At 37.3% G+C, this 13,047-nt stretch overlaps 1 protein-coding gene across 13 annotated transcripts in view; it reads left to right on the top strand.

Moving 5' to 3' along the window:
- Window positions 1-13,047, top strand: part of NEB (nebulin) — a 619,289-nt gene that overhangs the window by 139,882 nt on the left and 466,360 nt on the right. For all 13 annotated transcript variants that reach the window (XM_044074886.1, XM_044074893.1, XM_044074887.1 and 10 more), the window contains one exon: window positions 2,794-2,898. In XM_044074886.1, the coding sequence (XP_043930821.1) occupies window positions 2,794-2,898 (105 nt within the window). The remainder of the gene's footprint in view (window positions 1-2,793; window positions 2,899-13,047) is intronic.

Here is a 13,047-nt window from a genome sequence, read left to right as displayed (position 1 = left end):
ATTCATGGAACAAAACAGTATTTAGAAGTTATGCATTCTGCAATGAGTTCTCATAAATAGTCTAGAATCTGAGTGCTAATGAACACAGAAACAAGAAAGAAGGATACAATAATATTGCACACATACAGTTGTGTACAGAGTAGCAAAATTAAAATGTTCAAGTAATTAACTGAATCATTTTAAATGCCACTGAATAATTCAAGTATAGTACATTATGTTCTTTTCTTTTCCTGTTGGAGTTGCTATGAAGCTATAAAACTGGATAGTACAGTTTAGTGACACAAGGATTAAAGTTACTTTCCTGTGTTTGCAACAAAATGGCAGAGGCTTTAATTTTGCAGTAAATGAGCAAACGTTATCCCAGAACAGTGCTATGTCATATTCAGCTACACATATGTCAGCACCGGGATTTGAAGATGATCATAGGCTAGTTAATCAAAACACAATTACTTGAATCAGATTTCAATGGAAATAATAAAAGAATACAAGGCATAACAAACCTACCTTACCGAGAGCACCTTAAAGCCCCTTCTGTCTACTCGGTCTCCTATAGATTGCTGAGGGGTGCACTATGTCTGACTTACAAGACATCCATAAACCTCATACTTATGAATCGCCTGCATATTTGTAAGTCAAACAGTACCAGAAATATAAAGTCTAAGGACCTAAACTATGTCTGTGACTTAAACAGAACATGCTGGAGAAACAGATATGTGTCCCAGAGACTGCCTGTCCTATGATACTAGCTTCCCATCCATGTGAAGCTCAGTTCATTTATTACCCAATTTAAGTGCAACCTAGACCAGTGGATGGGGAATAGGAAATTTACACTGGGCCTGGCACCTGTGTCCATTATGGACAGAGGCAGTTTATAAATGCCTGGCCCTCAACATCCTATTTGGATACCGGACATCATTATTCTTTCAGGAAAACTTAGCTAGCCCACCCCCACCCCACCCCACCCCAGGCCCCCAGGTCATAAGCCATGTAACAATCTATGAATCTATGAAAGGGATGGCCTCTGAATCTTTGTCTGTTTTACCCACCAGTTCAATAAACCACATTAAAAGGTAGAAGTTAAACAATGTATTTTATGGATTTCTCATTCCTAAAATTTCAATAGCAGTTTATTGTAAAAAAAAAAAAAAAAAAAAAAAAAAGAAACCATAACCTCTGAGATGCTATGACACGATTATATTTTATGGGACTTTTGCGGGTTATGCATCTACTCTGAAGTTGTCTGTTTTCTGTGTCCTTGCAGTACAATTAAACTTTTTTGATAAACTTTAGTTTTGCCAAGTTGTTCTTTAGGCCTCATAGGCCCCCAGTACCAAACTGATTATATGGAGTGAATGAAAGAATTGTGGTTTGATAAATTGTACAACTGGTCAATAACAAGAAGCCCCTGTACTGCATTTGAAATTGTCTGTCCTTCAAGGTTCAGTACCCTTAGAGGTAACTATATTAATTGAGATAATGCAAGCAAAAATGTGGTTATGGGATCCTTGCCACTGTGATTACAATACATGTGTAAGAATCATTTAATTATTTTTATTTGCACTGAGTTTACATGCAAAGGCACCCTATATCTGGTACTACAAATGCTCCCTGCAACTTTTCCTTTCTGCTGGAGATATATATAACCCGTGTTGAAAAGACAGGCATAAATCTTTGCAGAATGCCTGGAAATTAAAACATTTTGAATCCAGATCCAGAATCATCTTCAACAGGTCTGTGCCTCCACTTATTATCAGCACAACTCTCACACTTTTTAAGTCACCCCACATACCATTGGTCCAGAAAAGATGCTATGATGATTATTTGCCACATAGAGTAGATGTATATTAAATGCTCCTTCCCCTTCGTAACATGTTGGCTAACACAAGGTTTTCTGCAGGGAAATCTTTCCACTAGTAGCTCCAGACAGATTGATGCATTATGTTTACTCAGATAAGTAATATTCTGGCTTGAGCTTAAGTTGTGTTTAAGAGGCTAGATGTAGTTATTTTTTAATAGGATGATTTACATCTTAAATTTTCCCATTACAAAATCATATAGTTTAGTTGGTATCATTATGCATTTTTTCCGTCCTTTCTTTCTTTCTGTATGTGATTTCTTGACAGAGATCTAAATCCCTTCAAATATACCATTTGCTATACCCTTCTTTTCCTGCACACATTTTTTTGTATAGTTTGAAATACAGCACAGTTTAATAGAATAAAAATTGTGGTGCTACACAGTAAGGCCTGAGTAATTCAGATCCTGTATTTATTTGACAACAGCATAAAAACTTAATGCCTGTAAATTTCAAAACTTGTGTATCACTTGGTCACCAAGAAACTCCACTTGAAGGGAAATGTCATGTGACATGCATATATATATTTTTCCTCCATAATCTATACAAATTATTTAGAATTTTTTAAGTTTAAAACAGAAACCCTTTTTATAAATACTGTGATAACAGTGCGTACATGCATTGTCTAGATTAAACAATTTTTCTAGAAGGTGAAAGTATGGCTTATGCTGTTGCTTTGTTAATGTTATCAATACATAGTAAACCATGTCAACGTATATCCTCCTTTGACATGTTCTTTTATTTATTGCATGATGGTATTGATAGCTTACCAGTGAAATTATCTCTACATTTGATAACTCAAAACTATGATTTATAGTGTTGTACTCTTTACTAACTGATGAAAATGGTCCATATCTGTTATCAATGGATTCATGCCTGTATAATTGTTAGCAGATCTCAGAAAAAAAGTTATTTATTTTTGTTCTTTAACATTGCAGAAAATCTACAAATCTGGAGGAGAAGACATCATACATAAATATACTTTGCCACCCGATGTTCCAGAGTTTATCCAGGCCAGATATAATGCTGCTAACATCAGTAACGTAAGTATCTTTATGAAACTTCTAAAACAAAAGAAAATGCAAACTTGAAATTTTTTTCTTTATGAAAAAATGCCTATTTGTTTCTCCCAGGAATTCTTTAAAACATGCAAGACATTTTATTCCAATACTGTAGAAAGTAAAGAATAAAAAAATGCTATAATGTATAACAGTCCTATCAATGTAGGACAGGGCATCTGTCTATGACATCAGTGGTATAGCAGTCCTATCAGTGTAGGGTAGGGCATCTGTCTATGACATCAGTGGTATAACAGTCCTATCAGTGTAGGGCAGGGCATCTGTCCATGACACCAATGATCCATGACTGATAATGACCGACTCACCTGCCAAATGGGATGGTACAAGTTTATCATGGCTGTACCACTCTGTGCTGATGATAATGACAGAAATTCATATAGTAGGTCATACAGACATGTACATAAGTGAAAGGGACACATGCATCTGCTTATCATATGCAGAAACATGTATGTGCGGGTGTCAAATGCCATTTCATGCTCCACAATTTGGGGAAAGCACCAAGCCCTTTGAAAAAAAATAAAGTAATGTCTGTCACCTTTTCCTGGTTAGGGGTTGCCACAGTGTATCACCAGTCTGCAGATTGATTGGCAGTGAAGTTTTTACAGTGTTGAGTTGCCAGCCCGGCACCCAACCTTCACAAAAGGCACATGCATTTACCTGCATGTCTTTAAAGCTCACTCGACCACAGGGAGGACATGCAGACTCTGCAAGAAGGCGCTCCAGCTGAGAATCAAACTGGAGAACCTCTTGCTATGAGGTGGCATTGCTAACTGCTCACCACCATGGCCAAGCCCTTTGAAAAAATATAGAGGTAAAATTACAAACACACACATACATGCACACTACACTGGGATGCCTCAGTCTCCTGTCTGTTTCCAAAAAGTAAATAATTGCCCCAACAGCTACGATCCCAAAGTGACAGCCTTCATCTTGTGAAAGCTGTTCATTCTAAATGTCACGTTAAGTGTTCAAGGAGAGACACTCATGGCAACAGATGTTCAATCCTGCAGTATGGAATAAAAACATAAAAATACTGTGGTGTGTGTAATATATACATTATGGTAGGTCAGAAGGCTAGAACAGAATGCTTCCAGAAAAGTGTTCAGTATCTCTTGACAGAATACAATTCCAATATATATGAAACAGCATGTTTGTTATTAATCCTTTCAACAGAAGCATTTGGGAAGAAAATTATCGTAGCATAATGGACATAGACAATATTTCATTGTAAAAATAACCACATAATATTTATGCATCATTTATTAAATTGTATTTGCTTTATTTTTGCATAAACTTGCAACAAATATATTTAAAAAATGAAGTATAATTCTTAAAGTGGATTGCTTTATTACTTGTTATTATGTCTCCTCTGGCTTTGTAAAATAAAGGGATGGAGCCATGATTGTGATCTAAGATATCAGGCTTTGAGTATCAGCTTGAGCACTGATGGTACCAGATGGGCTGAGGGAGGAATCTTACCTTTTCAGGGAAGAGGGATTGTAGACATGTGCTTTGGAGTAAAATTATGGATGGAGTGCAGTGGTCATGCTGAGGTTCTCTCTATGGGGGGGGGGGGGGGTTGATTGATTGTGTGTTCACAGAGGCAGGCATATAAAAGCCCATTGAATGCCACGGAACTGGTAAGGGCAAAACCCTGTCCATTTATGTAAATGACAGTCCTATTCATTGTTTGCTTTTTCCTTGCAAAAGGAATAAACTTGCCATAGAGTTCCCACCACAGGGAATTATTAGGTCAACATGGAGATGGTGGGAGGGAAAGGTGATGACCAGCACAGAATGGTGCAAAAAGAAAAAAGAGAAATAGAAATATTATTATTTATTTAGCATTAATCAGCTACATTGTGTTCATTGACAGGTTTTGTTTTGGATCATTGGAATAACTCATTCACATTTAACAGCAAAATATTCATATCCCATACAGTATAGTGGTTAACATCTTGAGAAGCTTGGAATCTGAAAACTAAAGAGAAAGGGACAAACAATGCTAAAACTGTGAAAATGGAATTTGTATAATAAATATATTGTTTTATTAACATTTGTTTACCAGGATTGTCCAACTCCACACCAGGTGTCCTTTTTCAACAGAGTCCTGGGGAGAAAAGCTCCACAGATTATACAGTAATTTGATGAAATTAGTTAACAAAGTGTAGCAATCTTTATCAATAATTAAAAAAATTAACCAAATTTTAAAAGTTTAACAAGTTAATTTAGAAGAAAGCTGCTTACAAGATATACAGGCGAGCTTAAGTCCAATATATATACAATCAACTGCATAGAAAAAAAAGTATGACAGATAATTACATTGAGTTCAATCTGCATAAGGTAGAGTATAAGACCATGGAAACATGTTTAATAGAGGGTGACTATGGATAATAGCATAGTCGAGGTGGGTCCAGGGACAGTCGTTGCAGTTACAAAATTGGTGTTCCTGAAGTTGTGATTTAAGGAGTTTTTTGAATGTGGTGGAGTGATTTTGTAGCCTGAGGTGTGGGGAAAGTGTGTTCCATATTTTTGCAACTACATAAAAGAATAGAGATTCCCCTGAGCTATTTTTACATGGAATGACTTCTACTAGGACTTTGTTACTGGATCAAAGTTCGCTATTAGTACTATGGAAGTTTAGTAGGCCTGTTAGGTCAGGGGTTTTGTCAGGATAGTACAGTATTTGATGGGCTAAATTGAGTTGGTGGTAGTGAAGTAGGTTAGGGAATTCTAACCAGTGTAGTTTATGCAGGGATTGGCAGTGGTGAGAGCGTGATTTAGCACTAGTTGCAAACCTAGCTATTTTGTTGTAACATGTTGAGAGTTTGTTAAGGTTGGTTTTGTTTAGATTTATTAATACTGGGGATGCATAGAGTAGGGTTGATAAGAGATGAGTTCTGGCTATGGCAGTTCTGGAATCAGTGGTTAGGAATTTATTGTTATGACAGAGGCAGCCTAGTTTTTTGTGGACTTTGGAGATGGTTAGGGATATGTGTTTATTGAATTTAAGTTGGTGGTCAATTGTAAGTCCTACTAGTTTGGCCTCAGAAACAGGAGTTATGAGGGTCTTATTAGCTGAAAGAATGGAGAAGGTGGGGGCAAAGGTCTTTGTTAGGTTGAATAGCATTAGTTGTGTTGTTTTAGGGTTCAATATTAGCTGCAAATTGTTTAGCCGGTTTTCTATTTCTGAGAAGGATTCTTGAGCTCAGGATTGTACCAGCTGGAAATTGGGTGCAGAGCAGATCAGGGTAGTCTCATCTGCGTATTGGATAATGTCAGACTTTGTGGTTACTATGTGGAGTTGGTTTGTAAAGACATTGGACAGAAGGGGTTCAAGAATGGAACCTTGAGGTATGCCACATTTGACTGGAAGTGGGGAGGATAGGGAGTTGTGTCATTTGAAAGATTGAGAGCAGTTGCCTAGGTAGCTACAGAACCATTGTAATGTAGTATTATCAAGGTTAAGTCTGGAGAGGGAGCATAGTAGTTTATTGTGTGAAACAGTGTCAAATGCCTTTGATAGATCTAGGAAGGTGGCAGAGACAAGTTGCCCTTGGTTTCTGTATGTTTTTATGGTATTGGTGAAGTTAATGAGGGCAGTGGTGGTACTATGGCCAGGTCGAAATCCATGTTGAGTTTGGGAAAGTAGGTTGTTGGAGAGTAGATGGGACAGGAGTTGGTGATGGATACATCTTTCTGGGATTTTTGATAGGGGTGAAAGGATTGCAATGAGGCGGTAGTTGGATAGGTTAGTGTAGTCGCCGCCCTTGTGAAAGGGGATGATGTATGAGGTTTTCCATAATGATGGAACATAGTGCTCTTTGATGGATCTGTTTATTAGAATTGAGATTGGATAGGATATGGCCCTAGATGCAAGCTGGATGAATTTGGCTGGGAGGTTGTCGACAGCAAGGGTGGTTGGCTTAAGTTTAGCAATGAGTTTTTGGATGGTTGATGTAGATACTGGTTTAAGGGAGAAGGGGATGGAATTTAGTTTGATTTTGATGATTGGTAGTGGGATGGTGGGGTTAGTATCATTTATTCATTTTAGTATGGTGGAGGTAAAATAGTTGTTAAAGCTGGATCATGTCAAGGTTGGTAGCTTCTATATTTGGTGGTGGTGTGGTAGTTTTTACAGGTTGGAGGATGCCATTAATTGCAGTCCAGAATTTCTGTGGGCTGTTACTGTATTTATTTTGAAGGGTAAAGTAGTGATTTTGTTTGTCTAGCCTAACCTGCTTTTTTGCCTTATTTCTAAGTTCTAGGTAGGTTTGTCTAGTTGTGGATGTTTTAAGTTGTTTCCAGGATTTCCATGCTTTGTCCCTTTGTTTTAATAAGGCCTTTGTGTTTTTAAGTAACCAAGGGGAAGGATTACTTTGTGTTCTAATTGTTTTTATTGGGGCTAGATGGTTTAGGTTGTTAGGAATGTGGAATTAAAATACGCAACTGCATTGTCCAGGGGAAGAGTTTTGGTGGGAGCCCAGTTGCAGGATTTTAATGTATCACTGAATAGGTCTAAGGGGAAGTTTATGTAGGAATTGGTTTGTAGAAGGGAGGGTGGGTTGTTACATTTAAGTTTGTGTCAAAGTAAAAAGGTTGGGTTATGGTCACTGAGAGAATTGAGTAGTGAACCACTTTGGTGGGCAGCATTGGGTTGGTAAGTGAGTATCCAATCTAATATGGATTCCCTTCTGGTGGCTTTATCTATACGGGTGGGAGTTTGGATGAGTTGGGTAAAGTTATATAGATTAATGTGGTTAGTGGGTGGATCCAGTCAATGTTAACATCGCCTAGCACTAAGATTTAGTGAGGGAGAGAGTGGGAAGCCCAGTGGAGTATAGATTCTAGGGTGTTATGTTGTCACCTGGTGGGATATATATACCTAGCAAATTTAGATGTTTGTGTTGGTTTAAGTTGAGAGTGGCAAGTAAAGTTTCAGCATTATTGTAATTTGTAAGGTTTTTTTGTAAGACTTGATTCTTTTAGTTAGATTTGTACACCTCCACCTCTTTCTTGTGGTCTGTCTACCTTTAGAATGTTATAACAGGTGGAGTTATGGAGTTGTCTTTGACATGAGGTTTAAGCCATGTATCTGTTATGAGCATTATGTTGGGTTATATATAGAGATAGATGAGTGCATTTCATCTCTTTTGTTCACGATACTGCGGATGTTCAGATTTAGTATTAGTAGGTCAATGGATTTTTGCTTAAGTGGGAGGTGAGTGTTATTTGTGTTTATGGTAGTAGATACTGGGCCTGGGTTGGGGTGGATGTCACCTCCTCTTAGTAATTGAGCTGCTATCTTAGAAAGAGTCTTGAGGTAGGAAACTAATAGACAATAATATCTATAGCTAGAGTGTTTTTTAGTTTCTGGGATGTATTTTATTGATGGAGTGGTTAGGGGAGGGACAGCCTGTGGTTGATTAGGATGTGTCTAAATGTGTGTAGAGGTTGAATGTGGTAAGGAGTAAGGTAGGGGACTTATCATTGTTGAGATGAGACAGTGAATAATGATATGAGGTACTGGAAGAGATTAAATGGAGGGCTATAGATGAGAAAAATAGTAGTAGAGAAGGGTGGTGCTGAGAGTAGTGAGTGTGAAGCATGATGATAAAGTCAATTGACTGTAGAAGGTGGGTAAAAAGAGGAAAGTCAAAAAGGTGTATGGGTGGGGTTGAGTTTGATTGGTTGACTGTTGGGTGTGGTAGATGATCAGATGATAATGGGTAGGAATAAATCTATGAGTAGTGGGGGCGTGTGGGAAATGGGGGCAGGGTAGGGGAGCAAAGTGGGCCCGAGCATTAGCGAGGGTGAACAGAGTGGGGATGCACCAAGGAGTGCAGGTAAGTGACTGCAAAAAACTATCAGCAAGGAGGTGGATGAATTAGGAATGGAGAAATGACCAGTACTGATACTATAATGACTATAGAAGACTGCTAGTTACTTAATTATAAATTACTTAATTATAAATAAGAGGAGGTTTAAATGATAAATATATAAAAAATGGATTGAGTTGTAAGAGGACAGAGGGAAAAATTTTCCTTAGGAATCTTGGCTGTGGTGTTGTATGGCCTGTAGGGAGTGGAGGAAAGCTACCATTAAGAATATGCTTTCCCACTGCCAACCCTTGTGGTGTGTAGCTAATGAAGTTAGGCAGATAACCGTTTCCCTGAAACAACAGAAGGGCTGATGGTACCCCTGCCATGGGGCATTCACAATGATGGCTGTTTGTGCTCAGTAAATGGGGCCATTGACTATTGAGTGGCACTGTATTACACCGTTTATGCCTGGAACAACAGAATGTCTGATGGTTCTCCTGTCCTGAGGTGTTCTCAAGAGTGGTTGCTTGTGCTCAGAATATGGGGAGCCATCAACTGTTGAAAGGCACTGTATTAAATACCTGCTACTTCTTCAGAAAGGACCTGTTAATCTTATAAAAACAAAAGATGCTCGTTAAAATCAGTCTTGACTGTTCGCTCTGGAAGTTGCTCAGATTGAAGAACTTTTATGCCAGTTTCATTATGATTCCAAACAACCATTCATTTGACCTAGAAGTGGTATTCCCAATGTTCATGCTTAGAATGCATAGGTATCTGTGTGTGATATATAAACATAAACAGTGGAATGGATACTCAAAAGAAGTGTTCGCTAACAGTAAGCTGTTAGCCTGAAAATATTGCATAGGTAGTTCGGCTTAGGTACTGACTCACACAGAATATTCTGTGAGATTGTAGCACTGCGATGCAACATGTAAGAATAAAGTACCATCTAACTACATTTCTTATACATATTGATATTATAAAACAGCATGATCTCCAGATAGAGTAGAACCAAGGAATATTATCTCTTTAATATTTCGCATTCCAGTGCAACTAAAAGGAACAATAAGAACTGTCACTGTACCAGCTAATGTTTTCCATCTAGTGTTCCATTACATTAGTTTGATCCCAGTATGAAAACAAATTCTCTTCCACTGCATAATCAAAGGTAGCACATCATTCTACAGTATTTCAAAATACTTATAATGATATTAGCAGAAAATTTTAAAACTAAAATTACATGAAACCATTGTATGTCTACTGCATGCCCACAATACCTCATTTTGCTACATTTTTGAATCTTTGTTATACTGACAACTCTTTGAACTTCATCAGTAAGTTAAATCATGGACACATATAATGTTTTAATTCAAACATTTTCCAAGTCACAGTTGCAGTCCTATGCAAATGTGGACAGAGACATGTTGACTGGTAGATTATTTATAGACCTAAAGAGAGCTTTTGATATGGGAGATCACAATCATTTCCTCAATAAGCTAGTTACTATGGGTTTTAGTTATGGCTTCCAAATTGCATTTAAAACAGAGACTTATAAACTGTTATCAGTCACTCCCTCTCTGTTAATAGTATTCTATCTTCAGGTGTCCTCCAAAAACTGTGCCATAACACAATAGACTTTTCTTTCAATGTCTTTGCTGCACGTATTAGAGAGCTGAAGTCCTGGCTGCAACCCAGGCAACATGCTTGATTAGTGGCATAGGTACTGTACAACATGGGTAAGGTCATTTGGGATTAAACTGCCAATGCTAGTTCACCGGTCTGGGGGAAGGAGTTGGCTAGGAACACCATATTAGTAACATCTACTGGTAGGTGAAGAATTGCTCATGGAAGAGGCCAGACATGTTCATTCTGTTGCAGTGTTGCATGTATATCACTAAATCAGAAAGGTAGGTACATGTAGAAGTATGTATGCCTTTCCCCAACCAGCTGCCTATTTCTCTTTCTCCATCTACTTAAAAAAAGACAGACTAAGGATTAATGAATCCCTGCAGAGCATCTTGGAGACACTGTGTATTGTGGAGTCCATAAACTGCGTAGTTGAGAGGGGGTTAGGGTGAAATGAGATGCAAGTCCATCTGACCTACAACCCTACTTATTTCCTACCATCTAACTCAGACCTCTAATGGAGGGCTCAAGACTGATGAGACCCCAGAGAACAAGTGGCCCATAGGCTCCTGTCCTGACAGAGGATAATCCCATTGTCCATTTCAACATGGTTGGCATGGTGAGCCCTTAGATTAAAGGCCTCATTCCCTATTTTGGGATAGGCCTGGTATAGCTTGTAGGGCTAGAGGCTGGGATCACCAGTTGACATGGTTCCCAACCCCGAGGAGGAAGAACAAATGGGTTAGTTGGTTGAAAGTAGTGGAGCTAATGGGAAAGCTGAGTGGATGGAGAAAGAGAAACAGAAAAGCATATTCTTTTCATTTTTTTTCAATGATCATTCAGTACAAATTCAAGGCATTTAACCAATTCTATACTCTAATAAACTTATTTTTCTAAGAAGTATAAAAATAATTAAAGATATTCAAATCTGCCTAAACAAGACTTCCAACACATTATGTGATTAGGTATCTCACAGTAACTCATCAAGAAATATTTAAAAATCACATACTTATCTTATTTGTAACACAGCAGAAAGCTACCTAGTCAATTCAGCTGTTACAAACATACTTGCGCTAACTAATCTTGGGTTTCATCCTACAAGTATCTGAGACTCTATCTCATTGTCTTTCTTCTTTTGCATACTATATACGGTAGACAAAATCCTGTCACAATTCAAGCCCTAGTATATAATGTCTTCTCTTTTTAGTTATGAAAAGAAGAACGCAAGAGCAAAGCATATTTTCATTATTAAACTAGAACACAGTCTACCATTAATCACTATATAATACTCTGATAATAACAATCTTTTCCAAATTCATGGGAATAAAATCTGTAGATTTATTGCACTCTCCAGCCTCAGATGACAGAACTGCACTTCAGTATATACATTCAGCTCACTTCACAATCTCAGATAGACTCACTTTATTTCTAACTGTGCTAACTCTCAAACTGCAAATGGAGAACACCAACTGCTGCAAGTTAGAATTTTTTAATTCTGGTACCTCGGCCTTCGCCTTCTCCTGGAATACATTTTACATAACACTCCACCCATTTTTATACAAATTTTTAATTGAATAATTGATGCACCATCCCCCAATTAAACAATTAAATTCATTTTTTACTTACTACTTTAATGAAACAAATTTGGCATTTTTCCTAAACAAAACTGTGCAACATATTAACTGGAGAATAAATAACATTCAATTCATAAAGTGTGTAAGTGGGTTAGGAACTTAGATGGTTGCAAAATTAATGGGGTTAAATACAATGCCACTGAATTTTATGACTGCAACTCAACAGGGGTTGTGTATGTCATAGGATGTGGCTGTGAGAGACAAAATTGGTACATAGGACAAACCACCAGAAGGGTCAAATTAAGGATTTTGGAACACCTAGGAGATATAAGGCATAAGAGGCTAGAGAGTCCAGTGGGTAAACATTTTTTTGATAATCATGAGGGGGTCCCAGATGGTTTTGTTTTCAGTGTTTTAGGTAGACCCAATGTATATGGTAATGAGGCTCTTTTTCGTGAGAAATTACTTTTGATGGAGTCAAGGTTCATTCTTAATTTAAAAACTATGTTTCCTAATGGAATGAATATGGAGGTGTAATGTATTTTTTCCATGTAATTTGTCTACACATTTTCCAATAATAATTTTTCCACATATTTCCTAATACTTTCCAACATTTAGGAAAAGGGATTGCTTGTAAGGGTCATATCAAATGAATAATATGTATATATTTTTAATAATAATATTCATATTTATGTATACATTATTTAAAAAAGTATTTATGAATTGAATGTTATTTATTCTCCAGTTAATATGTTGCACAGTTTTGTTTAGGAAAAATGCCAAATTTGTTTCATTAAAGTAGTAAGTAAAAAATGAATTTAATTGTTTAATTGGGGGATGGTGCATCAATTATTCAATTAAAAATTTGTATAAAAATGGGTGGAGTGTTATGTAAAATGTATTCCAGGAGAAGGCGAAGGCCGAGGTACCAGAATTAAAAAATTCTAACTTGCAGCAGTTGGTGTTCTCCATTTGTATTTTGTATGCTTCATTGGTGAAGGAGTGGAGGAATTGTGTGTTTTTTCTAACTCTCAAACTGCTCAGATAAACATCTGACCTCTCTAAGATTCAAACTATAAATTGCCAGTCAC

Source organism: Protopterus annectens, chromosome 6.part0, assembly GCF_019279795.1.
Source record: "Protopterus annectens isolate FY-2018-M chromosome 6.part0, PAN1.0, whole genome shotgun sequence".
Lineage (NCBI taxonomy): Eukaryota > Metazoa > Chordata > Ceratodontiformes > Protopteridae > Protopterus > Protopterus annectens.
Note: the sequence above shows the minus strand (reverse complement) of the source record. Positions and strands in the feature narration are given on the sequence as shown.